The 26252-nt window shown below is 41.5% G+C and overlaps 1 protein-coding gene across 5 annotated transcripts in view; it reads left to right on the top strand.

Moving 5' to 3' along the window:
• CAPN11 (calpain 11) overlaps window positions 1-26252 on the top strand; it is a 1381576-nt gene that overhangs the window by 755365 nt on the left and 599959 nt on the right. For all 5 annotated transcript variants that reach the window (XM_044060753.1, XM_044060742.1, XM_044060725.1 and 2 more), the window contains 2 exons: window positions 15666-15751; window positions 19521-19595. In XM_044060753.1, the coding sequence (XP_043916688.1) occupies window positions 15666-15751; window positions 19521-19595 (161 nt within the window). The remainder of the gene's footprint in view (window positions 1-15665; window positions 15752-19520; window positions 19596-26252) is intronic.

The raw sequence follows: 26252 nt of genomic DNA, 5'->3' as shown, positions 1-26252 counted from the left end.
CAGGTACCATATTGCTCTAATCGTGGACCTCAGATTTCCAAAGGCGAGCGATGTTCTCAGAGCCCTGGACTCTATAGCTGCCACGATCTCTATCCTCCCCTGTGCACGCCTACACATGCGGGTTCTTCAGTGGACTCTAGCTGTTCAATGGTCTTGGCTAGACCTTCCCATGGATTTTCCGGTAAGGATCAGTCACACCTGCAGGATGTCTCTCCTTTGGTGGCTCCATTCACTGGAAGTTGCAGCGGGACGCCTTTTCGTGTCATCTCCAGCCCAAGCCACAGTGACCATGGATGCCTTCCAACTCGGGTGGGGGGGACATTGTTCGGGAAGGACGGTCCAAGGCACATGGCCCCTGATAGAGACCAGGTTGCACATAAATGTTCTGGAGATGAGGGCAGTGCTTTTAGCGTTGAAAGCCTTCCACGCTGTCCTTCCTCTGGGTACGATTGCAATTCAGTCAGACAAACATGTCAGTTGTCTGGTACATCAACAAGCAGGGGAAAACCACATCTTACCCTCTGTGTCGCGAGGCCATGAGAGTGTGGGAGTGGGCGATTTCCATTGGTCAGTTTCTGATCGCAATGCACATCCCGGGATGCTCCAACATTTTAGCGGACAGATTGAGTCGAGCTATTCTGATGCCATACGAGTGGTCCCTAAAACAGTCAGTAGCGGAGGAGATATTCCTTGCATGGGGACAGCCTTGCTGTTATCTCTTCGCATCTCTTTCCAACGCGAAGTGCAGCGAGTTCTTCGCTCCGATTCCCTCACCAGGGGATGCCCGCAGAGACGCTCTAGTCCATGTTTGCCCCCCCCCTCCTCGGGTTACTGTATGCTTACCCACCGTTGCCACTCATTCATAAGTTTCTTCAGAAAGCTTGTCAACTGGGGAGCAAAGTGATCCTCATTGCCCCATTCTGGCTTTGTCAAGTTTGGTTCCCCTTCCTTTGGTCTCATCTTCTGGCTCCTCCGTGGATTCTGGATCCTTGCTCGGATCTAATCTCTCATCCTTCGGGTGCCTATCTTCCCAATCTGGACAGTCTGAAGCTGACAGCTTGGCTATTCCAGTTCCCTTGATTGCCAGGACTCCCGGTCTTTTCATCCCCTGTTAAATCTATACAAGTGGCTTCTCTTAAAGATTCCACTAGGAAAGTTTATCGCAGTAAATGGAGACGTGGCTTCTCAGAGAAACCTGGATCCTTTTACAGCCCCATGTTCCAGCGGTGTTGGATTTCTTGACTAGTATTTTTCAGCAAGGAGCTATTTCCTCCACGGTGAAAGTACAGCTGGCAGCCATTTCTAACTTTCATGTTGGTGAAAATAAGATCGCCCTGGCCTCTTCTAGGCTGTGTAAAGCCTTTCTAAAAGACACTTTTCTTTTGCGTCCTCCTATGAAAGATTCGGTTCCTCCTTGGGACCTCACTTTGGTTCTCCAGTCATTAGTAACTCCTCCTTTTGAACCTGCAGCATCAGTGGATTTAAAGTTTTTATCTTGGAAGACAGCCTTCCTAGTGGCTATTACGTCGGCTAGGACGGTTTGTGAGCTTCAGGCTTTGTCTGCCATGCCTCCTTATTTGGTCTTCCATAAGGACAAGGGTCTCTCTCCGTACAAATCCTTCTTTTCTACCAAAAGTGGCATCTCAATCCAACATAAACCAAACAATTAATGTACCTGTTTTCTTTCCAAATTTTCAGAACAAGGGTGAATATAAACTTCATTTGTTATATGTTCATAGACAACTTTGTTTCTGTCTTCATAGAACACAACCCTTCCATAAGTCCGATCAGTTATTCATCTCATTTTATAAACCTGGTTTGGGAAAGGCCATTTCCAAGGTTTCTTTAGCCGGATGGATCACTCTTTGCATTTTACATATTTACAAAGCCAAAGGTTTATCTCTCCTGGTCTGGTTAAAGCTCACTTTACCAGGTCCATGGCGACTTCTGCTACTTTTGGTCTAAGGTTCCTTTGGATGACATTTGTGCAGCAGCAACTTGGGCAAATTCATATACCTCCCATTACAAATTAGATCTGATTTACAGAGGGAGAGCATCCTTTGGCTCTGCGGTGCTCAGGAATATCCTTCCATGAAGGCCTCCCAGGATTTTTGAGTAGCTGGGGACTCTGTCCCACAGGTTGCAGATAAAATGAAGTTAATTACTTCAGCTAAAGAAGTTATGTACTCACCATATTGTTCCATCTGAGTAGTTATACTTCATTTTTCTGCATCCTTCCCACCCTCCGTCCCCCTGACCTTTTCATGTGAATAAACATGTTAGGTTTATTTAGTTTGAGTTGCTAAAGTGTATGGTTGCAGCAAACTCGATCTGAGGGAAGATGGGAGATGGTGGTGTGGTATGGGTAGGGGGAGGAGCTCGGAGCATATGCTAGAAAAAAGTTACCGGCTCGGATCCGATATGGATCCGAATACCCACAGGTTGCAGAAAAATGAAGTATAACTACTCAGATGGAACGTTATGGTGAGTACATAACTTCTTTTTTTATGAGGAACAGACCAAAAATATGAGACAAAATCTGGGCATTCTATGAAAATCTGTAAAGCTGAGAAGTATAAACCCGGCATATCTCCCAAAAATTATTCAGCAAGCTTTAACAGCCACTGAAACATGGCGTTATATCTTGCAGCTCATGCTCAACCCCCAAAAAACAAGCCTAGTCTTTTTTTTTTCCCCCTAAATCCATCTGTCATGAAAAAAACATTTAAAATCCAGTAATACAGCCATCGAAGTAACTTCTCATAGCAAGTTATTAGCAATGATAGTGGATGATAGCTTTAAGTTCAACCCGCATATACAAAATTGCATAAGAAAAGCTCACCAAAAACTAGGGTGCTTTATAGAGCCAAAACCTTCTCACCGATGTGACTAAAACTGTACTTTCTACTACTTGCCTTCTCCTTGCACTACTTTATGGCCATCCTTCTAACCTCTAGGCATTACAAAAAGCAAAACTTGAACAATGCTATAATAAAGTGGCTAAATTTGCAGCAAATGCCCTTTCAGAACCAAACATTATATAGCACTAAAAAAAACTAAATTCATTAGAACTATCCCATCAACTAACATATACATAGTTTCTTGCCACCTAGAAAATTATCCAGCATACATCTTGTCTAGCACTAAATACCTTTCTACACAACCATGTTCCCACTTGGTCGTTACAATCCAGTGATCATAAACTCCTATCTGTCCACAAACTTATCAAATCTGCTGGGCATGGTCTATACTCATACTTGTTGCTAAAACTTGGGAAACCCTTACCTATATCTTCTTCTTATTCTTTCGGCTTTTTCCCGGTTAGGGGTCGCCACAGTGGATCACCTGTCTGCTCATGATTGGCAGTGGAGTTTTACAGTGTCGAGTTGCCAGCCTGGTGCCCAACCTTCCACAGAAGGCACACACACACACACACACACACACACACACACACACACACACACACACACACACACACACACACACACACACACTCACACCTAGGGCCAATATAGAGTGTCTAATCCACCTACAGCATATCTTTGGGATGTGGGAGGAAACCGGAGCACCCGGAGGAAACCCATGCGACCACAGGGAGGACATGCAGACTCCGCACAGAAGGCACCCCAGCCCAGAATCGAACTGGAGAACCTCTTGCTGTGAGGCGGCAACACTAACCGCTGCACCACTGTGGCCGCCCAAACCCTTACCTATATCAATCAGGTCAATTCCCTTCTTTGCAGTATAGTAAAACCATCCAGAATGTCTGTGTTCTTACTCAGCCCAGGGATGAACTATATCCCTAAATATGAACAAGTATCTGTTCATACCTTACACCTGTATACTCCTTCACTTACTTCCTTACTTCAATCAATTTCTCTCCCTTGACTCTCTATCTAAATGTGCCATAATTCTGTTTTTCATCCCATTTCATATTACAGTTCTTGATTGTATTTAACTTGCAATTTCTCTAAATATTAAATCATTGCCATACAAGTTGTCTGTTCTTAACCAATGTTTTCACATTATGTCTAAATAGGTATAATTATTTAAACTGTAGTTTTTTTGTATTATTTTTGGCTACTGTAAAATTATTGTTTTTAAAATGTTTTTATGATCATGAGGAACCTTTCTTCCTGGGCTTCCACTGAGAAAGGGCACCTACGCAGTCAGACTGTTTACCGGTAATCAAATGTCAATAAAAAAATAATGCAAAGTTATCTTGCAAAAGTTCACCATCTTCTCTATCTCTGCTCAGTCCTTCACTACCCAGATTCATTAATTTTGGGTGATTTTAGCTTTTGAGCTGAAGATGAATCAGTGACTCCTTCAAATAATTATTTTTAAATTATTTATGAACATGGTTTGGCTATTATACCAGTGCGGCCCCATTGTAGTGGGCAGTTGTTAGTATCAGCATTCATCTAGGTGGTAAAATCAATCTCTTGTTTGGATTTCAACCTGTTCCACTTCATCTTAAGAGTTTCCAGAAGAGAAGTCATTTGATCATGAATAGGTTTGGTATGAGTTTGTAATTCGTAGTAGAGTCGTCATTGTTGTGCTTAAATATATCCTTCAAGATTACAGTGCGGATGGTCTAGAACCATTGGAGGTAGCTTATAACACTACTGTTAGTGGCTTTTTGAGCCATTTCTGCATATGTGCTCTTGGTATGGTCATGACTTCTTTTTTCTCTAGGAGGAGGTTCAGATGTTAGAATGCCGCCGATGTAGATATCACTTGCTTGAGAACAGGCTTAGCCTGTATGAGCACTCTTTGGTATACCAGCCAGGACACTGACATCAAGGCAGTGTTTTGGCAGGGAGTTATTTTCTTCATTCAACTGGCTAGATGTGATTTATGGTAACGTGGATCAGTAAGCTTCAGTCCCTCCTTTCCTCATTTATACATGTATAACACTAAATTCATAACATGTAGGCATGCCTGGATAATACTTTAAAGGTGCTCCATCCATTGAACAAGCTGTAGGAAAAGCTGTGCCTAGAACATCAGTTTGCCTTGATGCTGAAAAAGAATTAAACTTTTGTACCATTGTATGTTTTGGGCCCTCCAGCAGTAATAACTTGTGTAAAGAACTAATTTATTCATTACTGGCTGTCCTGCTTAGAGATCCGATACCTGAGTTTAATAAGATGATCAGAATGGAAAAGGAAACTTTACCTCCTTTGCTCATAACATACTGTTCATTTTGCAATGCCCTGAACACTTCTTAATATATGGGATTCGTTTTTAAGCTTTGGTAGGCCCCTGGTTGTAAAAAAATGAAGACCAATCTGATACCCTTACACACAAACACACACACTTCCATTCCAGAGGTTAGAGAATTTAACTAGGATGTCTCTGACTTTAGGTGCTTTGGTGATTTTTTTTTAATTAGCTTGATGAAGTAAACAGGACAATAAAGAGCACTTTTTCTCATCTGCCAGATTACTACTTGAAGAAATAGGCACCCTTTCACCAAAAAAAAAAAAAAAAAAAACAGTGCATTTAAGATGATCCTATACATAAAAACATGAAGTACCTCTTTTGCTATAAAAGTCCAATCATCTGCAGAACTGCCACATCTAGTCACAAAAAACTAATTTTATTAAACAAGTTAAGTGTTTTCATCCCAAAATATCGCAGGACTTCATAAGAACAATTCAAGTATGAATATATGATCAAACACAACATTTAAATCATGCCCACATATCATGTGCCCCCCCCCCCAATATGATTGGATAAAAAGGACTTGGAACAATTTAACAATTTTAAATGGTGGCGGGTAATAGGTAACAACCTGCCTAAATAATTACACACACATACACATTTTACCACTTTTTATGAGTAACCATTAATTTTTAGCTCCCCAAAGCATAAATATAAAACCGTCTTAGACCTAACAGTATGAGATATGTATATCACATGTAAAACATATGAATCAATATCCTGTGGTAAACAAACAAATCAGCCAAAGCCATACATACATTTTATATTAATAATTCATGGGGCAGTTCAAAACCCATAGCACATTATATATTGAATGCTGTAAATCAAAATATCTTAACCTTAAAACACGTCCTATTGAATAACACTTGTTTAACCCTGGGCATTATTAGCTGATAACCTAAGCTGCCATTTAAGTTCTTATACTTCAGGCTTCTTTTTTCATGCCCCCCCATATCAAGATTCTCCTTTTCCAACACTGAAAATCTAAACAAAAAAAGATTTTGGTAATTATTAGTGTGCTTAAAAAGGGCATTGTGGTTGTTACCTGTTTTTGTCATATCATGCATGTGTTCACATATCCTTTTCTTAAGGGTCCTGTCCATTTTTCCTATGTGGAATCCAGAACACATTTGGCATAAGGCAACATATACAGAACCCTTAGAATTACAATTACGATACGTTTTATTTTCAGTAACACCCAATCAGCTGGCATGACACTAGACCCTTCCAAAATATGCCTACATTGGCTGCATTGTACACACTTTAATGTCCCCACCTTGTAGAATAATTGTCTAGCAATTCTCTTGTCTTTCTAATAAGTTCTTAAAACTATTGTCTTTTCTAACTAATATTGTTGGTTTACTGCCCAAGATTTTAAATTGATCCCCACTAGCCTGAAATAAGCTGTAGTTATTAAATATCACATTACTTGTAGCTCCAGCATCTGAATTATGTCATTACCAGTACATTCTGAAATCTGGTATTAACACCATGTCTATTTGCCCAGAATAGGGGTAAGGCTTCCCTCTTCTTTTACCCAAAACCTCATCCCTGATGTTTTATACCAAATGAATTGGGCACCCCCCCCAAATAATATCTGACATTGTTTTATACTCTCCACCTGAAATGTGTTATTAGAAATCATATGTGCTAAATGCACTATCTACCCTATGACCAGGGCTCCTTTTTGATGCAATGGCTGAGAACTAGTTAAATGTAATAAAGTGTTGGAGTAAGTGGGCTTTGATAAATATTAGACACAAATCTCCTATTCTCCACATCCTTAAAATCTGAATATCCAGATAATGAGTCTCTGTTACACTACTATGACTAGTAAATTTTAAAAATATAGTATTCTTACTAACGTTTGTAATAAATTCATCTAATCTTTCTTTACTATCAGTCCAAAAAATATGAGTATCACTGAAAAAACTAACATGAATTGATCAAGACTGACAAAACCCTGAGCAAAAAATGTAATTTGTTTTCCATTAGGCCATAACCCCATTAGCAAAAGCTGGTACACAACTGCACCCATTGTGAGCCCTTTTACCTGATATTCAAACCAGACTGTTCTAACAAAAATTAATTGCTGATGACAGATCTTACGTAGATCGAAGTCCGTTAAAATGAATAAGTTATTTTTCTGCCATGTTCTTTGCCCAAGTGAAAATAATTGCTTTCACAAAAATGCACTTTTTTCTCTTTGGACCTTGCTGGAAATCTTCCATCGTGGTCATGGGGAAAATGTATACGATTTAGATGTTTAATGCAAGTGAACTTGTTAGGATTCTCTGAGCCATCATATCTGTATAACTGTCTCTGTCTACATACATAGGCCCACACACACACACATTATATATATATATATATATATATATATATATATATATATATATATATACATACAAACTATATATATATATATTTTGTTCTGGGGCATCATATGGACCATCTGCTACTGACTGGTTTGTTTCTTTATGTCCAGGTCCTCTGCATTTTGTATGCTGCTGTCTCTCTACCCTCACCCATGTCACTGGTACTGGTGAGTGAGTTTCTTTGTTGGAACTGGTTCTAGGAGGGTGAGAGGTGATCACAGCCTTCAGTGTAGCACCGTTAGTGCTCACAAGGATGTCAAGGTTACACTCCAACTTTTATGTGCGTTTAGGTGATTTGTCTGGGTGGGCAGCCATGTGGATTTTGTCCCCTTCCTATACTGGCAAGTGATTTATTATTTAAGCAGGTTTTGGAAGGAAGAGAAGTAAACGTAACTTCCATCACAGCATTGTTAATGATGCATGCATGGCTTTTAAAGTTGCACCTAACTTTTTTGTGTTTGGTAAGAATTCCAGGGTGGACATTCATATGGCATTGTTTGGGCATTACCAAAACTTTTTAGAAATTACACCACTTGGCTGCCCTGTACACACCCGATTTGTTTGATAATTCCTGTGACGCTGCTGGCCTATATGTTGAATGGTAACAAAATGCACATCTTGCATTCTTATATAACCTTCCCCGGGAGGGAGATGAGCAGGATAATTTTCATAATTCACTGACATACAGTGCACTCAGCATCTTGGTGGAAAATTGATTTTTTATTCTATTAAAAGAAGTTGTATATTTTTGCTCTTTACTGGCCTTATCCTTTGTAAGCTTACACCTCTTGGAAAGTTGTTTGTATGTAATCCTAACTGTTTTTCTCCTGCAGTCAGGTCTTCCATTGCCAGTACTGCTAGTTGAACCTGGGTTGTCCAGATCCTAAGCCAAAACATCATGCATTGATGCTGAGAGTCCAATCTATATCTACAGAGTTATTATATTGCAAGGAACTAAGTACTTTGACCTTAAGCTAGAGGGCCCAAACAAGCCAGGCAGTGGCATCTTTATCAGTACCGTGAGCTATCTGATGGAAGTTATAACAACCAAGAATTCTTCTTTTTAGGAATAGCACAGACTATAGTAGACAGGGTGCAGCCATAATAATGCTTTTTAATTGTTTTTTTTTTGGGGGGGGGGGGGCTAAGGCTGATGTGACTATAAAGCCTCCACCCCAATCGCCTCATTGACCCATTTATTCCTTCCAGGGCTGAGAACCAACAAATCCAGTTCACCCCTTTGAGAGTTGAGTAATGAGAGTGGTGTCTTTATCTACTGTGGGGGTTAGGGATTTTTTTCTTAGCTTGCCACGAGACATGCATATGTGCCTCCACAAATGTCTGCAGGACTCTCTGTAAAGCAAGTGAGGTCATATAGATCCTCCCTCATGGACCTGTCTGTGGCCCCTTCCTCCTCTGACACCACTGTATAAACAAGCTGACAGTTGCAAATGTTCTTCATCCCACATTGCTGCAGTCCTAACACTTGGGTAGTCCGCTGTCCCAGTCGGCCCGAATACCAAAGTATAAGGCTGACGTCGGCCAGGGCGCATTAGTCTGACGTCAGGACGTCAGGGTACAAATGCGCATGACCGACGTCATATCCTCAGTCTTTTTTGCCGCATGGTCCGATGCAGAAGCAGTTTTGCAAGTGCAGGTTGGCGTTCTGAGATTTTCAAGTCGGAGTTTCAGACCGAATCCAAGTTGGCTAAGTACCCGTTGGGGAATATTTTGTTTTTCTTGCCTCAGTATTTTACCGGATGTCAGAAAAGTGAATAACTGTATTTCTTGTGGGAAACAGATACCTCATAGGGATTACCATACCTTGTGTATACCTTGCTTAGGGCCTGAGCACGACGTTGTTGGCTGTCGCTCTTGTGCTAGATTTAACAAACGCACGAAAGAGAAGATTAGATTGTGCCAGGTTAGTTTTTGGGAAGCGGTGTAATTATAAAATGCCGCCGGATGCTCCGGCCGCTTCAAAAAGCGCAAGGACAAAACAGCAAAGCCTAGGCTGGAAGAACCGTCCGTCGGACGTCGGTTCTTTAGAGGGCTCGGTGGAGCCAGAGGTTCAGCCAGAAATTTCTTTGGAATCCTAGGGAGAGACTTTATTACTACAAGATGTGACCTCTCAGGAGGTAGGCCAGGCGGAAGGGGCTTCTCAGGTAGCTGTTCTTCCCTCCCTTCCTAAGGTGGTTAGGCCCTCCCTGCTGTTTCCAAGGCTTCTCCCAGGGGCAGGCCAGGTTTGGTTTCAGGTGTTACCCCTAGTTCTTCAGGGTCTGTACCTAAGAAGCATATGCTTAAGATGGCAGAAGATTTGATTACAATGATTAGAGGTTCTATGCCCTCCTGATAAGAGGCCTAGGGTGGAACCTGAGCTTGGGAGTTTTGAGCAGTGTTCGGATGCTTCTGAGTCTTCGGCTGAAGACTTGCAAGAGTATTCCCCTTACTCTGATGCTGATGTGGATGATTCTACTCCTTCTGCTTCTCCTCCTGAGGATTTTTCATTTTCAGAGACTCTTCATTCCATGAGGGAGCATTTTAAATGGGAAGGTCAGGATTTCTCTGATTCCAGGAAAAGGCTTAGGGAATTTTTGTTTCTACCCCAGCATAGGCCTTTAGCTATACCTCCTGTTCTAGATGTGGTGGAGGATGTTTTGCAGAGGCTTCTCTGAACCCTGATTCTTTGCCTCCTGCTCCAGTTAAACCGGATAGATATTATAGGGTGCCTGAAGCTCCTAAGTATCTTTTAAGAGTCCTAGGGCAGACCCAGAAACTGTTTCACAGGGGCCTAAAGGTGTTAAGGCTTCTGTTGTTAAAAATCCTGTTCCTCCGGATAAAGAGGCAAGGGCTTTGGATAGATGGGGAAAGAAAGTGTATACTTCTTCCACTTTGGCCATGAGAGCTTTGAATTGCCAGTTTCACATGTTGAAATATCAAAATTATCTCCTTTCACAATTAAAGTCTAAGGTAGATGCTTTGGCGGAAGGTATTGAGTGTAAAGAGTTGCAGGATTTAGTTCATGTTTCTGAACAGGTGGGTAAGCATTCTTTGCAATGTGGTTTTGATGCTGTGCAGGCCTCTTCGAGGGTGGCTGCCACTGGTTCGTTCTTCGCAGGCACGCCTGGCTGAGGGATCAGAATTTAGCTGAGCATGTGAAGACAAGGATTTTAGATGCTCCTTTACAATCTGATGTGTTGTTTGGTTCGCCTGTGGAAGCAGTTCTAAAGAAAATGGAAGACAAGGCTAAGTCTATGCAGACTGTTAGAGATTTTTGCAGGTTCAGCCTCCAAGTTTAGTAGAAATTGGCCTACCAAGGGGTGGACATATCCTGCTTATGATTCCCAGTCTAGGGGTAGGTCTAGACGTGGTAGGGGCAGAGCTCAAGGTTCTTTTAGGCCTAGAACAGGAGTTCACCTGCTCAGTCTTCTGGTGAGGGCAGGGTCAGTCCTTTCATAAACAGACCCAATGACCTGCCTTTTCAGCTGCCAGAATCTTCTCGCCTGGCAGCACCTTTGGGAGGAAGGTTGGCACTCTTCAAAGAAAACTGGAGTTTAATTACCCAAGACAGATGGGTATTGGATATCATTCACCAAGGTTACAGGTTTTATTTCCATACCTTGCCTCCTTTCAAAGGCATGCCAGACATTCCTCCTCAACAAAGGAAAGAGGCTCACAGGCAAATTTCTCTGTTGCTCCAAATAGGGGCCATTCAGCCGGTTCCTGTGCCAGAAAGGGCCTAGGATTTTATTCTCGCCTGTTCCTAGTACCGAAAAAGGGGAACACGTGGAGACCAATTTTGGATCTGTCTATCCTCAACACTTATCTGGACATTCCCAAGTTCAAAATGTTGACGTTACAACAGCTTTTACCTATGCTGGGCAAAGATCACTGGATGGTAACTTTGGATCTCAAGGAAGCTTACCTTCATGTTCCTATCAGACTAATTTGCAGGAAGTATCTGCTGAGCTGGGAATTCTCATTATCAGTTCTCTGCATTGCCCTTTGGCTTATCTACTGTGCCCAGAGTATTCACAAAGGTTCTGGCTCCAGTGATAGCTTTCTTCAGGCTAAAAGGAATACAAATCTATCCTTATTTGGACGACTGCCTGCTTCTGGCTCAAGGAAAGGACGGCCTTCTTCAGCATTTGGAATATGTGATAGCAGTGCTAAGATGCCTAGGGTATTCTGTGAATGAAATAAAGTCCAGTCTAGTACCCTCTCAAGACATGTGCTTTCTGGGGGTGAGACTGAATACAGCATCCCAGATGGCCTTTTTAACCCCGGACAAACAAAAGAATCTTTCTCTTTACTTCCATCAACTATCTCATCAGTCCGGGCTGACTGCAAGGACAGTCCTTCAAGCCTTAGGGTTCATGGCATCTTGTATTCTGGTACTTCCCAATGCCAAACTGCATATGAGGAAGCTACAATGGTATCTCAAAAATGTATGGACACAGCACTGCCAGGATTTGGACACTGTCATTCAAATAATACCTTGCATTCAAAAGGAATTTTTGTGGTGGGCTCAGGAATGTCACCTAAACAAGGGACTCTCTGTGACCCGCCAGAGGCGAGTCAGATTCTAACGACAGATGCCTCAGACACAGCTTGGGAGCTCATCTGAATGGAAAGTGGATACAAGACAAGTGGCCTGCCAGACTGCAGCATCTACATATCAACATGAAGGAGATGTTAGCAGTCCAGTTTGCATTACTGGCTTTCAAGGATTTACTTCTTCCAGGGCAGGTGTTGATTCTAACAGACAACACAACTGTCATGTGGTACATCAACAAACAAGGGGAACACATTCTTATCCTCTATGCAGGCAAGCAATGATTTTGTGGGAGACTGCGTTAAGCTTGCAACTGAATCTTCAAGCAAGGTTTCTGCCAGGAGCACAGAACTCCTTAGCAGATGTGTTAAGCAGGCAAATCATGGATCCCCACGAGTGGAAACTGGATCTTCATGTATTTCAGACATTGACAGTGTCCTGGGGAACTCCAGACATAGATCTGTTCGCTTCTCCACTAAACCACCAGCTGCCAAAGTTTTGCACCTAAAGGTTTCATCACACAGCCTGGAAAGTGGATGCTCTTTCTTTCAGTTGGGAAAATCTTCATGTGTATGCCTTTCCACCTCTGCCTCTCCTCCCAAAGGTACTCCTAAAGGTCAGACAGGACAAGCCAAGGATGATTTTAATAGCTCCAGATTGGCCTCGGCAGCACTGGTACCCATTGCTGAGGAGTCTGGTAAGGAAGCCTCCATGGCCCTTACCTTTGATTCCACACCTATTGTCTCAGAAGGACGGCATCTACTCAATGTCAAGCTTCACTCTCTTCATCTAACAGCCTGGCATATTCTGTTTTGAACCATAGCAGGTCTCAGCTTCCTCAACAAGTTCTGAATGTGATTATGGAAGCCAGAAGACCTAGTACAAGGAAAGTGTACGCAGGAAATGGAAGAGATTTTTATTTTGGTGTGCAGCAAAGGATTTGGATGTTTCTGAGCCAAATTTGAGTGTGGCTCTTCAATATCTTACTGAGTTATTGGACAAAGGTTTGTCTTTCTCTTCCATTAAGATTCATGCTGCAGCAATTTCAGCTCACTATGATTGTGACCCACCATTGTTTTCTCATCCTTTGTTTAAGCAATTTCTTAGAGGGGCAAAGAATATAAGACCCCCATGTAGAGCTCCTACTCCTGCTTGGGACCTCAATTTTGTGTTGGAGAAACTTACTCTACAACCTTTTGAGCCTCAGCTACTGCTGAATTGAAATACTTGTCATGGAAGACTGCTTTTTGTTGGCCATTACTTCTGCAAGAAGGGTTTCTGAATTGCAGGCCCTTATGGCGGTTGAGCCTTTTTGATTTTCCATAAGGATAGGGTATCATTACGCACTAATCCTTCCTTTATGCCTAAGGTGGTCTCTGGTGTGGCTTTAAACCAAACTATTCATTTGCCCACTTTTATGCAGATCCCCAAAATAAGGGGAAAAGATTTTGCACACTTTAGATGTACACAGGCAGTTGCGTTATTATTTAAGCAGGACTAAGGATTTTAGGCAGTCTCAGCAGTTGTTTGTTTCTTTTGCTTTGAGTTCTCAGGGCAAGCCTGTGTCAAAACAAACTATTTCTAAGTGGATTGGGTTTTGCATTGCATTTTGTTATTCCCATCATGGCAAGGAGATTCCAGCTGGGATCAGGCCTCATTCCACTAGGGCTACTGCCACTTCAACAGCATTTCTAAGGGGTGGCAACTAAGGATATTTTGGAGGCAGCTACTTGGAGTTCAGTGCATACTTTCTCTAAGCATTACCACCTTCCTCTCTACTCTAAATCTAGGGCTGGTTTTGCCACGGCTATTTTGCAGGGCATGTTGACAGCTCCAGCTTCTTTATGACTTGCCAGCCTCCCTTACCTCTGCTTTGGGATTCTACCCAAGTGTTAGGACTGCAGCAATGTGGGATGAAGAACATAGTACAGTTTTGTACCTACCATAAATGTAGATGTTCAAGATCCACATTGCTGCAGTCCAATTTACCTCCCTCCTTCCCTCTGTGTTTAGGGGTGGTTGTGTGGGTGGGGTTGTACTTTTGTAAATTGTATATATTGTATATATATTTGGTACAGGAGTGTTTGGTGTTTTTTGGTTTTGGCCTTATCTTTTTAGGGTCTTCTGACATCTGGGGCAAGAAAAGACTGAGGATATGACGTCGGTCATGCGCATTTGTACCCTGACGTCCTGACGTCAGACTAATGCGCCCTGGCCGACGTCAGCCTTATACTTTGGTATTCGGGCCGACTGGGACAGCGGACTACCCAAGTGTTAGGACTGCAGCAATGTGGATCTTCGAACATCTACATTTATGGTAGGTACAAAACTGTACTTTCCTCTCCCACCTCCCCTAGACCAGCTCTTATTGGCCAGGATTGCTAATCGAATCTGGTCGCTGTTGGAAGTCATGGATTCATCCCAGTTTGCTAGGGGAATTGGCACAATAAAACTGTCTTTAATTCACATGCATTGTTCCTTATGATATGACAGGGATTTTCAAACATTTCTGTCTTCTGTTTGTAATGTACAGTGATTTTTATAGCATGACCCAATAAAGAGCAAGAGAAGAAACCCTGCAGAACTAATGAAGAGCTCCAATAATTAGAAGTACTGCCACATGGAGCCACAGAAAAAAAACTAATTTTATTAAACAAATTAAGCACTTTCTTCCTAGAATATCACAGGGCTTCATCATATAAAAATATGAATATAGGATCAAACATTTAAATAAAACCCACATATGACCTTCCCTCCAAAAAATGTGATTGTTTAAAAAAAAGACTCCATTAAAGTAATTGTAAACGGTGATAGGTAATGGGTAACAACCAACCTAAATACCGACACATTTACGTGTATATATGTATATGTGTATATATATATATATATATATATATATATATATATATATATATATATATCCTATGGTAAAACAAAAAAAATCACTAAAATCAACATATTATAACAAGCTAGGCACCATTTCTGAGCTAGAACATACTTGCCTTGTGACAAACCACAGTGCACCCCTGCTCAAATATGTTTTGCAAGTACTCTGTCATGTGGTGATTTATTTCATTATTCAAAACCTGTATCACTATGTATAGTTTTAATCTGTGGCAAATGCATTAGTCATTCTTAATATTTCATGGCATTTACACTTTACATTCTGCAGTTTGACTTTGCCATGTCATGTACCCAAGAAAATAAATGTAATAGTACATCTGCCATAAGGTCTGCTTCATATAGGTACAGTGATTATTTTATTTTAGACTTAATTTGTTTTTGGACATTTGCAAAAAGTGTGAATGTGTGGGTTTTGTGGGTTTTGTGTGTGTGTGTGTGTGTGTGTGTGTGTGTGTGTGTGTGTGTGTGTGTGTGTGTGTGTGTGTGTGTGCATTTTCACTTGCACTGCTGTCCCACTGTACTGTTTCAGATAACTGGTTGAGTAGTAGTTTTGTAACAGAAGAGATTTTGTCTTTCACATGCTGTTTGTCTTTTAACAGGTGGTATATCGAGGAAGACAGGTGAAGCTTATTCGAATCAGGAACCCATGGGGTCAGGTGGAATGGACGGGAGCATGGAGTGATAAGTAAGTGATTCATTTGTTTTATAGTCAAACTGAAGAACTCCTGAGTATGGATTGAAACACATGCATGCATATATGCACACTTTTTGACCACTTTGTAAAAGGTGCAGGTAATTAAAGGTTGTCGGCCTGTGTACTTCCAAGATAGTCAGTCCTGCACAAAGGAGAATATGAAATAGTCTATCATACTAAACAGCTTTCTATTTTTTTTTGTCTTCATAGTGTTCATTTTGTTTGTATAGTCTTGTCATAATTTATAATTAAATATACCTCCTCCACACAAGCAAACATGCATACTCAATCACTCCCTTCCATTTTTTATTAGCACATTGTTGATATATATGGTTAACAAAACCTTGGTCTTCAGCAATAGTTTAATAGCCTAAAGGGCTAGAAAAGCTGTCCTCACTTTCAGGAAACTGATAAACGAGTCTTTCTTTTAACACTTCTGCATCCACTTTCATGTTTCATTCCATACCCACTCCAGTTTTGAAAGACTTGGCTTAATTTATCTGTTCTTCTTTCATTGTCTGTGTTTTAGCCTCATTCTTCCAAGGTGGGTACACCTCAAGTCTTTTTATTTCATAAAGTTGAATTTATTTATTTATTTATATTTATTGACTGGGAAAGTCCACTGGGTTGGGGACCCATTTTCAGTGGAGGCCCGGGGAGAAAAGCTCCGCAATTAACAATAAAAGTAAAATAAGTAAAGTAAAAAAACTTTATACAAATAAATAGCAACAGTAAGCAGAGGTTTAAGGTTTTACAGATATAGTTTGAAGAGAAAGATGTTAAAAACATTTATATACAATGTACAACGTATTAATATGAATTAAAAACCTTAGGTAGCCATTGGTATTGTAGTACATGGAAATTGAGGTGTTTCCTTTGGTATCTCATGACACATGATAGACGTAAAACTCGTGGTAGAAGATAGCAGAGATAGAGCTAGTACTATCAGGGTAGGCATTTTTTTTTTTATGGAGCTGGCTTACAGTTTAAGTAGTCCTGGTTTATGATGGTTTTATTGATTGGCATTGGCATTCATGGTTGTCAAGGAGATATGTTTTTAATGTTACTTTGAATTTATTTCTTTATGCAGTCTATTTGGGTAATATGGGAGGGTAGGGAGTTCCATTTTTTAGCAATGCTATGTGAGCACAGGCAGTGCCCAGCTCTTTTATTTGGCTTGGTTACATTTAGAAATGATTTACTGGAGGATCGAAGGGTGCGTGCAGGGACATAACTTAGAAGTATTGATGACTGTGCTGGACAGTTACTTGGTGTATAAATTAGTTGGTGGGCTAGCATTAGTTGGGTATAGCAAAGATAATTAGAGAAATCCAACCAGTTCAGTTCATTTATTGCTTGGCAATGGTGTGAATGGTTTGGCTTTCCTAAGGCAACATTTGCTATTTTATAGTAGCAGGACCGGAGTTTGTTGCTGAGAGAGGAGTGCTACCATAGGGTAAGGTAGGGATTAGTAAAGTGCTTACTAACTTTGTTTTGGTGTCATTGTCCATGTAAAGCTTATGGTGATAGAGTTTGCCAAGTTTAAAGTGTTTTCTTTATTGTGTTGAGGATATGTGTTTCAAATGTGAGTTTATGATCAATTGTAATGCCCAGTAGTTTGGCAGATTTTACTATTTCTATTTCAGTTCTGTCTTTAGCATACATTTTGAAGTCTATGTCTGGTGCTTTTGATGAGAATAATAGTTTTATTTTTTTGGCATTTAGCAGAAGTTGAGAATTGTTTAGCCAAGGTTCAATATCTGTAAAGGCATTTTGAGTAACTGAGAGTAGGTCGGAGAAGGTTTTTGAGGTTGAGATTATAGTTGAATCGTCAGCATACTGGATAATTTTACCTAGTTGTGTGACTTTGTAGAGGTCATTGATAAAGATGTTGAAAATTAATGAACCCAGAATGGAACAACTTCTAAATAATTTCTTCTTTATCCTTTTAGTCTGGAGGCATACTGTAACATCAGGGAGCCTTGGTACTGTGATTGAGTTTATCCACCTTTCACAGTCTTGCATTGTTTGAATGATCTGATACGTGGGGTGCTCATGTTGTGGCGCAGTGTACTTGACTATACAAGCATGCCTATCCCGAGTCCGCTATTTCTTTACTAAAACAACAGCCATTAGACTGAAGCAGCAGACATTGGATAATTTTATCAGTAACTCTGAATCTACTGCCACTGACACACTTAGGAGTTTGATCCTAAAATCTGCTTGTGAAAAGCTCCCGAGTTCATTGCCTAGGTTTGGGTCTGCAGTACGTCTTTGCAGCCATCAGTGTGTCATTCAGGACTTGCATAAGCATTGCATTTAGTGTTAATGGGAAGAGTCACGGCATGAAGCACAATTGTAAGCATTACTAATTCATCCCTGCTAAGTGGGACTGCCAAAAGGGGGGATACAGTCAAGGCTTGATGAGATAGTCTCATATACAGCGTCAGGCCTGAGCTGTTCCACCGTCACAGCGAAGGTAGCTGAGAGGCTAAGCTGGAGCCTAGACCTTCAAGAGGAGGTACTTTTGATAAGTATACCTTCCAATTCCTGCAAATGCTTAGCTCATCTTCACCAAGGAGCGATTCAAGTCTTGCAATGGCCTTTTGCCTTTGCCATATACCTTTGAGGTATATGAAGAAGATAAATTGCAGGCTGCCACCCTAAGGGTTGTATTAAGAGGTGGAGGCGCAAACTAATTCTTGATTGATGAAGTAGAGCTTAACACTGACCATCATAATCCTGTGGAGTAACCTCTAGAGCTCCACAGATTGTGTGTACTTGCCATTAAGACCTCCTACCCTCACCTTTATCTGGAAACTGTTCAAGCTGTGTAAAGTTTGGAAGATGTCATTGAATCCTGAAAGGGAAGGGAGGTGAAAAGTGGGCTTTGTGTGCGTGAAAACATTTTTAGTGACTTTAAGTTCTGATTTGATTCAAAATCCTCAGTGGATGTCTTTTAAGTATGGATTGTATTTGCTGAAGCTGTTGTAGCAAACTTGACCGCATTTTTATTTTGTTTACCTTATTTGCTACAAGAAAGCAGGTTTTATGTTATACCTTCTTTGAAAGCTGTTTTACGTGACTGGTTTGTTACCATTAACACCACTGAATGCTAAAATGCACATAAACATACACATCATTTCACTTCTTTAGCTTATTTGGTAGTTGTGTGCTGCCTGGAGAGAGTGAGAGAGTGTGCGAGTTGGACTGTGTTTTTGTCTACTTGCTGGTTATACTTTTGTACACATTTCCTCATTGAAGAGCTACAGATGATTTTGATTATTGCTAGCATTTTATGTTACCTGTGCTCACCATAGTTGGCACTGGTGTGTACCAGATTTTACCTTGTGTGAGCGAATGGTTATCACCTGATAGAGTAAACATGCCAAATAATAAGTATGCAACAGTCGTGAAGTCAGTTTGTCATACATTTGTATGATTGCCTATAGATGTATGGTGAGTACCTCACTTTTCTTTCTCAGTCTTTAATGCTGCTAGCTTCATACAAGTAAAGTTATCCACACTGGGTGACTTTGAATTGTCATTGTATTTAACCTGTTGATAATAGGTAGGGTTTCATGTTTACTGTATTAAATCTGCCTGCAGTTAACCAATGTCAATAATTTTGCTTTGTATTGTTTGTACTACAGTTGAGATTGGTTTTGGATTATGTTTTCAACTGTTTCAACATTGTAGTTACCACTGTAGATTACTTTGCTGTTTGTCCATTTTTCCTAAGTGTTTGTTTCTTTTAAAGTTCATCAGAATGGAATGACATTGATTCTGACGATAAACAAGATATGAGGATTTCCATGGAAGATGGAGAGTTTTGGTGAGTAATTAAGTACGTCTGTGGTTGGCAGACCATTCTGAGAATATCTTTATTTACTGCAATATGCTAAGGCCTTTCAGTGTAGTCTGTTGTGATATCATGGTTTAACATTCCTGACAAGAATGTGCTAGAGAAAATATTTGCAAATTCAGGGTGACTTCCAGGGCGAGACAAGGCTCTTGAGAAGTATTTTTGTTAAGTTTTTGGAATTTATTTCAAAATTAGTAGGTTAGTGTATTCTGTTACATTTGAAGCTTTTAAGAAAGAAATGAGTATGTTTTGGGTCAGAAAACTAAATTGCACAGAACTGTATAATATGTGAATGAGGGCAGCTGCAAGATGCTGCATACTGTTGGCTTTTTCCCACTAATCATCATAGATATTGTTGGCACACCAGATGTGTGACTGTGTTATAAAGTAGCCATAGCTGTTTTATATTTGAGAGCTCCACTTCATTATATTTTGCTCATTTTTTCTTTCCATTTACTTGAAGAGGATTCAGGGTGAAAACGAGGTTTCAGTCCTTCATGCGCAGCAGTGGTTCGAAAGAACATTTAGAGGCATATAACAGAAAAAACATAGACTGCATGCAATTGCTTGGGAATTTAATTGAAACTAACCACTGTTGTAAAAACCTGTTCATCTTTTCAGTAAGTGGTGAAGTAGTTGTAGTAACAGTTCCTGGATTTGGTACCTAAAAGCAGATCTACTAAGTCACTTTGAGGCCGACAGTTGTTGAGAGACCTACTTTGCCATTAGGTTCATAGGTTCATACTAGGCTAACAACCACCAGAGTATTCACAAGCCTAGCTGTGCAACCCAACCCCATTTTATCCCAAAGTTCCTTGGATGCATACATGGTAGAGTATGTTAGTAAGGAGATAGCTAAGGATTATGTGTGTGTGTGGTTGGGGGGCGAGGGTGCGTTAGTTGGGGGTTAATTTACTTACTGTTGACCTCTGTCCATCAGAGACATGGGGGCCAAGCTGGGGATGAATTTGAGATTTCTCATCCAGTGATCAAGGTTTCTTTTGAACAGGGTTAGGGATGACTGCTTCCCTTAGATGGGGATCTTATTCCATAGAGCAGAGATCCTTTGAGACACTTGTCAGTCCCTCTAGCAGGTTTTGTTTATGTTGCAACAAAATTCAGGTCCTTGGCTTTAGTGTTTATCTTGTGGATATGCAAAAGAACCATCAGAGCTGGATCCAAGGATGCCTTATATGCCAGGCATAGATTGTGTCTCACTAACCTGTAGGAGACTGAGTACAGAGCTAGAACCTTTAGATGATCTGTGTAGGACACTTTAAGAATGTTTCCACTGTTACAAATGGTTGGCTATGTACATGCCCAAAGGGGGCATTGTACTCAGTGATAGGTATGGTAAGAGGAAAATGTGGAAAAAGTGCCAAAAAACCTACTAATAACCACAAATATGGCACTGGAAGGTTCACCAGAATAAAATCCACCACTGTATTGAGTACACACTGTAAAGTTGAAAAAAGAGACATACAGAATGCTTTAACTGAATCACCACATTTTCGTTAATTTAACTTCTTCAGATGAGCATACCAACTTCTACAACCCCTTTTATATGAATCCAACACTCCCCAATGCATCAATTAACTTGTTGTTTACATTTAAAAACACAGTACAACAGTATTGAATACATAAAAATGAAATGCTATAAATTAAAACTCCTTCTTAAAAATCATTTAAAATGACAAGTATAAATGCTCATGATAAATAAATAACATATGAAACAATAGACAGCATGAATAAAAATATAAAAAAATGTAAAAAAAATAAATCCTTAAAATGTCATGTTAAAATTGTATTAAAAATTGTCAAACAGTGCCGTCTACTGGCTTAAATTACATGGTTTCATTGAAACCTGTGTTAAAACTTAGGGCAGCTAAACTATGAATGTGATGTTTAAGTCTTTTATGGGACTACCCAGTAGCTAGGGACATTATGGAGGCTACGTCTGGGCCTGCTGTCGAGTCTCTGTTGATGAGGAAAGCCAAGAAGCCAGGTCCTGAATCTTCAGCTGTGCCTCCTACCTTTAATGTCTCTCTCGAGGTCAATGAAGACACAGAGATCCATCAGGAGGTTGACTTTGGTTCCTTGGCAGGTATCATATTGGACACTGTCAATGATTCTGCCTTAGGCACATCCTAGGTGGCAATGCAGACGTCCGCATCGGATGGTCAGGGGGAACCAAGGCTCATTATTTCAGGAGGTGCTAGGAGTATCTGTCAGATTCTCGTTAAGGAGTTTATTTCTACTCCTATAATTGAGTGCAGGCCTACCTTGGGTCCCTCCACTTTCCATCAGGCAGATGTACGGTTAAGAAGAAGCAGAAAACCAAGCACATTTCTGCACATAAGACTTCACAATCCAGTTTGGAAACCTTTTCTCAGGGCTTGCTTAGTGCACTCATGGCTGTTAAGCCTCCTTCAGCTGATCCTGTTTCTCCTTTAACTTCTTCCCCACTTAAGAGAGTTAGGGTTCTGGAATCATCCAAGGATGAGGGCTATACTGAAGATGAGTCTTTGGCCTACTCCACTCAAATTCCATCCCCCTTTGAATATGCTTCCTCTGAGGAAGAGTCTAATGGCACAGATCCTCCAGTAGAAGAGATCACCTTTGGGGAAACCTTAGCTAAAGTGAGGGAATTTTTTAACTGGAACTGCTCTCAGGTTTCTGATGTGCAGACAAGATATGATCTTTTACAGCTGGAGCCCCCTTCCCGTTCTACTGTACCTCCACTCTTACCAGTCTTTTTGCATGCATTTTCTTCAGCATCTAAGGCCCCAGACTCTCAAGCTCCTGCCCCCTAAGAGGCCCAATAGGTTTTATAAGGTGCCAGATGACTGTAAATTTCTTTACAGATGTCCTTCAGCAGATCCTGCAGTGCTTTCCATTGCTTCTGACAAAACATTCATACTTTTGCCATCCAACAAGCTTCTCCCTTCTGATAAGGAGAGCAGGACTATGGAAATACTAGGGAAAAGGTTTATACTTCTGACAACTTAGCTTTCCGTGCTATAAACTACCAAAACCATGTGACCAGATGTGCTTTGGCTGTTTTTTCTCAAGCCACTCAAGCTGTTTCTCACCTTCCAGACTCTGGTGTTAAAAAAACAGGTGGCGTCTCATTTAGAGGCGTCTTCTCAGGTAGCACTCCACTACATTAAATTCAGTTATGATGCAGCAGAAGCATATTCTAGGGCAGCTGCATTGGGATCTGTTCTTAGGAGGTATTCCTGATGGAGGCTTTAGCCACTTCCAGATGACATCAAAGCAAAATTCAGGGGTGCTCCTTTAGATAACAGTGCTGTGTTTGGGGCTGCAGCTACATATTTTTTTAAATCTTTGCAGGAGAAAGGTAAGGAACTATAGGACTTAAAACATATCTTTGTTTTGCCTGTTCCTAAATATCAGAGGAATTATCCCTCAAAAACTTCTTTTGTTAGGAAACAAGCTCACCTCCCCACTTCTAAAACCAAGATGGGGAGGTAGGAGAGCTCCACAGTCTAAACCCTCTCAGCTAGTTCCTGGCCAGAAGCAGCCCTTTCCAGACAAGCCAGGTAGTCTGTGACTACCACACTCATCTTAGTCTTACTCCTCTTTCTCTCTGTCTTTCCCTGTCTCTTCCAGTTTGGGAAACTGTTACTCAAGACACATGGGTTCTTTCTGTTATCGGACAAGGGTACTTCATGGTCTAGAAAACCCTTCCTCCATTCATGGGCATTCCACAAACACCTCACAACCAACTGCATCTATTTCCATGGGGGCTTCAGGAGTTGCTACTTCAGGGATCAATTCAAGAAATTCCTCCACCCCTCAGAGGAAGAGGGTTTTACATGATGTTTATTACCCAGAAAAGATGGCCTTTGGAGACCCATTCTTGGTCTTTCTCACCTAAACATTTTTCTGAAGGTTCTTATCTTCCGCATGTGGTCCTTGCAAATCTTGTTTCCTCTTATTCTTCCTCAGGCTTACATGGTCTCTCTGGACATCATGGATGCTTATCTTCACATTCCTATTCATCCCCTTTACAGGAAATGTTTACATTTCTCTGTTGCTTCCTTGGACCTTCAGTTATCAGCTTTGTCTTTTGGTCTTTCCACTGCCCCAAGGGCATTCACAAAGTGCCTCGCTCCTGTAATTGCTTAATGCAGACTTCAGGGCATTCAGGTTTACCCTTACCTGGATGATGATCTATTTATAGCTCCCTGTACAGAGAACCTGGAACAAAATCTGCAGTTCACTATTTATCTTCTGCAAAAGTTGGGGTTCACAATTTCAAAAAGTCTTTTCTTTCCCCCTCACAGGACCACATCTTCCTGGGGGTACAGATTGCAGACAGATATCATGCTGGCATCTCTGCCCCCTCCTAAAGTTCAGGCTCTCATTTCCTACTTCCAGAGTCTTATCCCTCATCTTTCTCTTACAGTCAGGAAGTTTCTCAAGCTCCTGTGGTTCATGGTATCCACCATTCCCATGCTACCTGTGGCCAAACTTCACATGAGTTTGGATGCAGCATGCACAACCACTGGAGTTTGTGGATATTCTTCATGTTTCACTGTTGCAGTCATCGCCTGTGGGTTATCCCTGCTGTGGTAGCCCTTGGTTGGCCTGAATACCAGAGTCAATGTTTTTGTGCGCCGGCTGCCGTCAGGTTGTCAGTGCTATAAAGCAAGGCAGCCGACGTCATTACATCAGTCTTTCTTGCCATGGAGCCCATAGCAGAAGCAGTTCGCACGAGTGCCAATCAGTCACTACCAGAAGTTGAATTTCAGAAAACATCTAAAGCTAAGGTGGTGCAGCGGTAGCATTGTTGCCTCACAGCAAGAGGTTCTCCCGTTCGATTCTCGGCTGGAGTGCGGGGAGTTGCTTTCTGTGTGGAGTCTGCATGTCCTCCCCGCAGTTTGGTGGGTGTTCGAAAGACGTGCGTAAATGGGCGTGCCTTCGCTGAAGGTTGAACGTCGAGCTGGCACCTTGACGTTCGTGAAAATCTACTGCCAATCATTAGCAGACCGGAGTTCCGCTGTGGCAACCCCTAACCGGGAAAAAACGAAAGACAACATCATCTAAAGCTAAGTACCCTGTTGGGGACCCTTTTTTCTTGCTCTAACAGCTGTCCGAAAATCTAACAATTGTCTCGCCTGTGGAAAGCAGATCCCACACAGAGACTTTCATTCTCACTGCATCACTTGTTTAGGCCCAGATGACGACGTCCCTCGTTGCCAGTTCTGTGTCCTCTTTAATGCAAGAACTATTCACCGTAGAGATCTTTTTGTAGACAATAATTTTCATGTTCCGTCTTTGAATTCTGATATGGCGTCGTCAGCCAACAATCTGTTGACAGTCCGAAAAAAACGTAGAGATAAAGATAGAGACAGGCCACACAAGGCTAAGAATTCCGACGATGCTACCGCTAAGCAAGTCATCAGTTCTCTGGAATTCAGTGAGGTGCTTTTGCAGCCCCTGATGCCCGACTCGCTTTCTACGCAGGCCTCTACCGAGACCCTTTCTTAGTCTGGTATGCCGCAGAAATCCACTTCATCTTCTGAGCCTTTAGCTGTCTCTGCCTTGGTTGGGTCCGGAGCCATGACCCAGGCATCGGCTTCTTAGGAGGCCTTTCGCACTACCAATTCTAGACAAAAACCGACGTCTTTGCATCCAACTACCGCTTCTCAGAGACTGATGGATTCTCTCAGGCCTAGAAGCCAGGCCACTCCTAGGAAATCGGCTTCTAGCCACCGTCTTGCTACTGCTCCCCCACCCCAAGCTCAAATGCTTAAAATGACGGAGGATCTCGTCTCCCTTATCTGAGGTACTCAGGCCCCATTCCAGAAAGGAAAAGGCATCCTTCTCCAGAAATTATGACAGACCGAGTCTGAGGAATCTGATTATTCTGCTTTTGAAGAGGAACAACATCCATTAACTGTTTGAGGATTCAGACACAAAAGAATCCATCCCTTCTGCCTCCCCTCCAGAGGACCTCTCCTTTGGGGAAACCCTTCACTCCCTCAGGGAATCTTTTCAATGGGAATCTCAAGATTTCCCACAGTCAAAGAAACGACTTAGAGAGTTTCTGGATCTGCTCCAGCACAGACCCCTGGCCATCCTACCTATTTTGGAAGTGGTGGATAATGTTTTCCATGAATCCAGCTTGACCCCTGATGCCCTGCCTCCTGCTCTAACTAAACCTCACAGGTACTACAGAGTACTGGATTCTCACACATACCTGTACAGGAATTCTGCTGCAGACCCTGAGGTCATTACACAGGGACCCAAAGAAGCTAAGACTAGTTCTGCCAAGAATCCTCTTCCTTCTGACAAAGACTCTAGAGTTTTGGACAGATGGGGTAAGAAAGTATACACCTCTGCAACCTTAGCTATCAGAGCACTCAGTTGTCAATTCCATATGTTAAAATATCAACAACACACTTTTGGAACAATTAAAACAGAAGATTGCTACCTCTTCTGATGGTGCCAACTCAAAAGAGCAGGCAGAACTACTATACTCTGCTTGTCAAGTGGCCAAACACGCATTACAGTGTGGATATGACACCTAGAAGCCTCTAGCAGGGCAGCAGTGACAGGATCTGTTATTAGAAGACCTGCATGGCTGAAGGAACAACC

The sequence above is a fragment of the Protopterus annectens genome, chromosome 1.part0 (genome assembly GCF_019279795.1).
Source record: "Protopterus annectens isolate FY-2018-M chromosome 1.part0, PAN1.0, whole genome shotgun sequence".
In the NCBI taxonomy this organism is placed as follows: domain Eukaryota; kingdom Metazoa; phylum Chordata; order Ceratodontiformes; family Protopteridae; genus Protopterus; species Protopterus annectens.
Note: the sequence above shows the minus strand (reverse complement) of the source record. Positions and strands in the feature narration are given on the sequence as shown.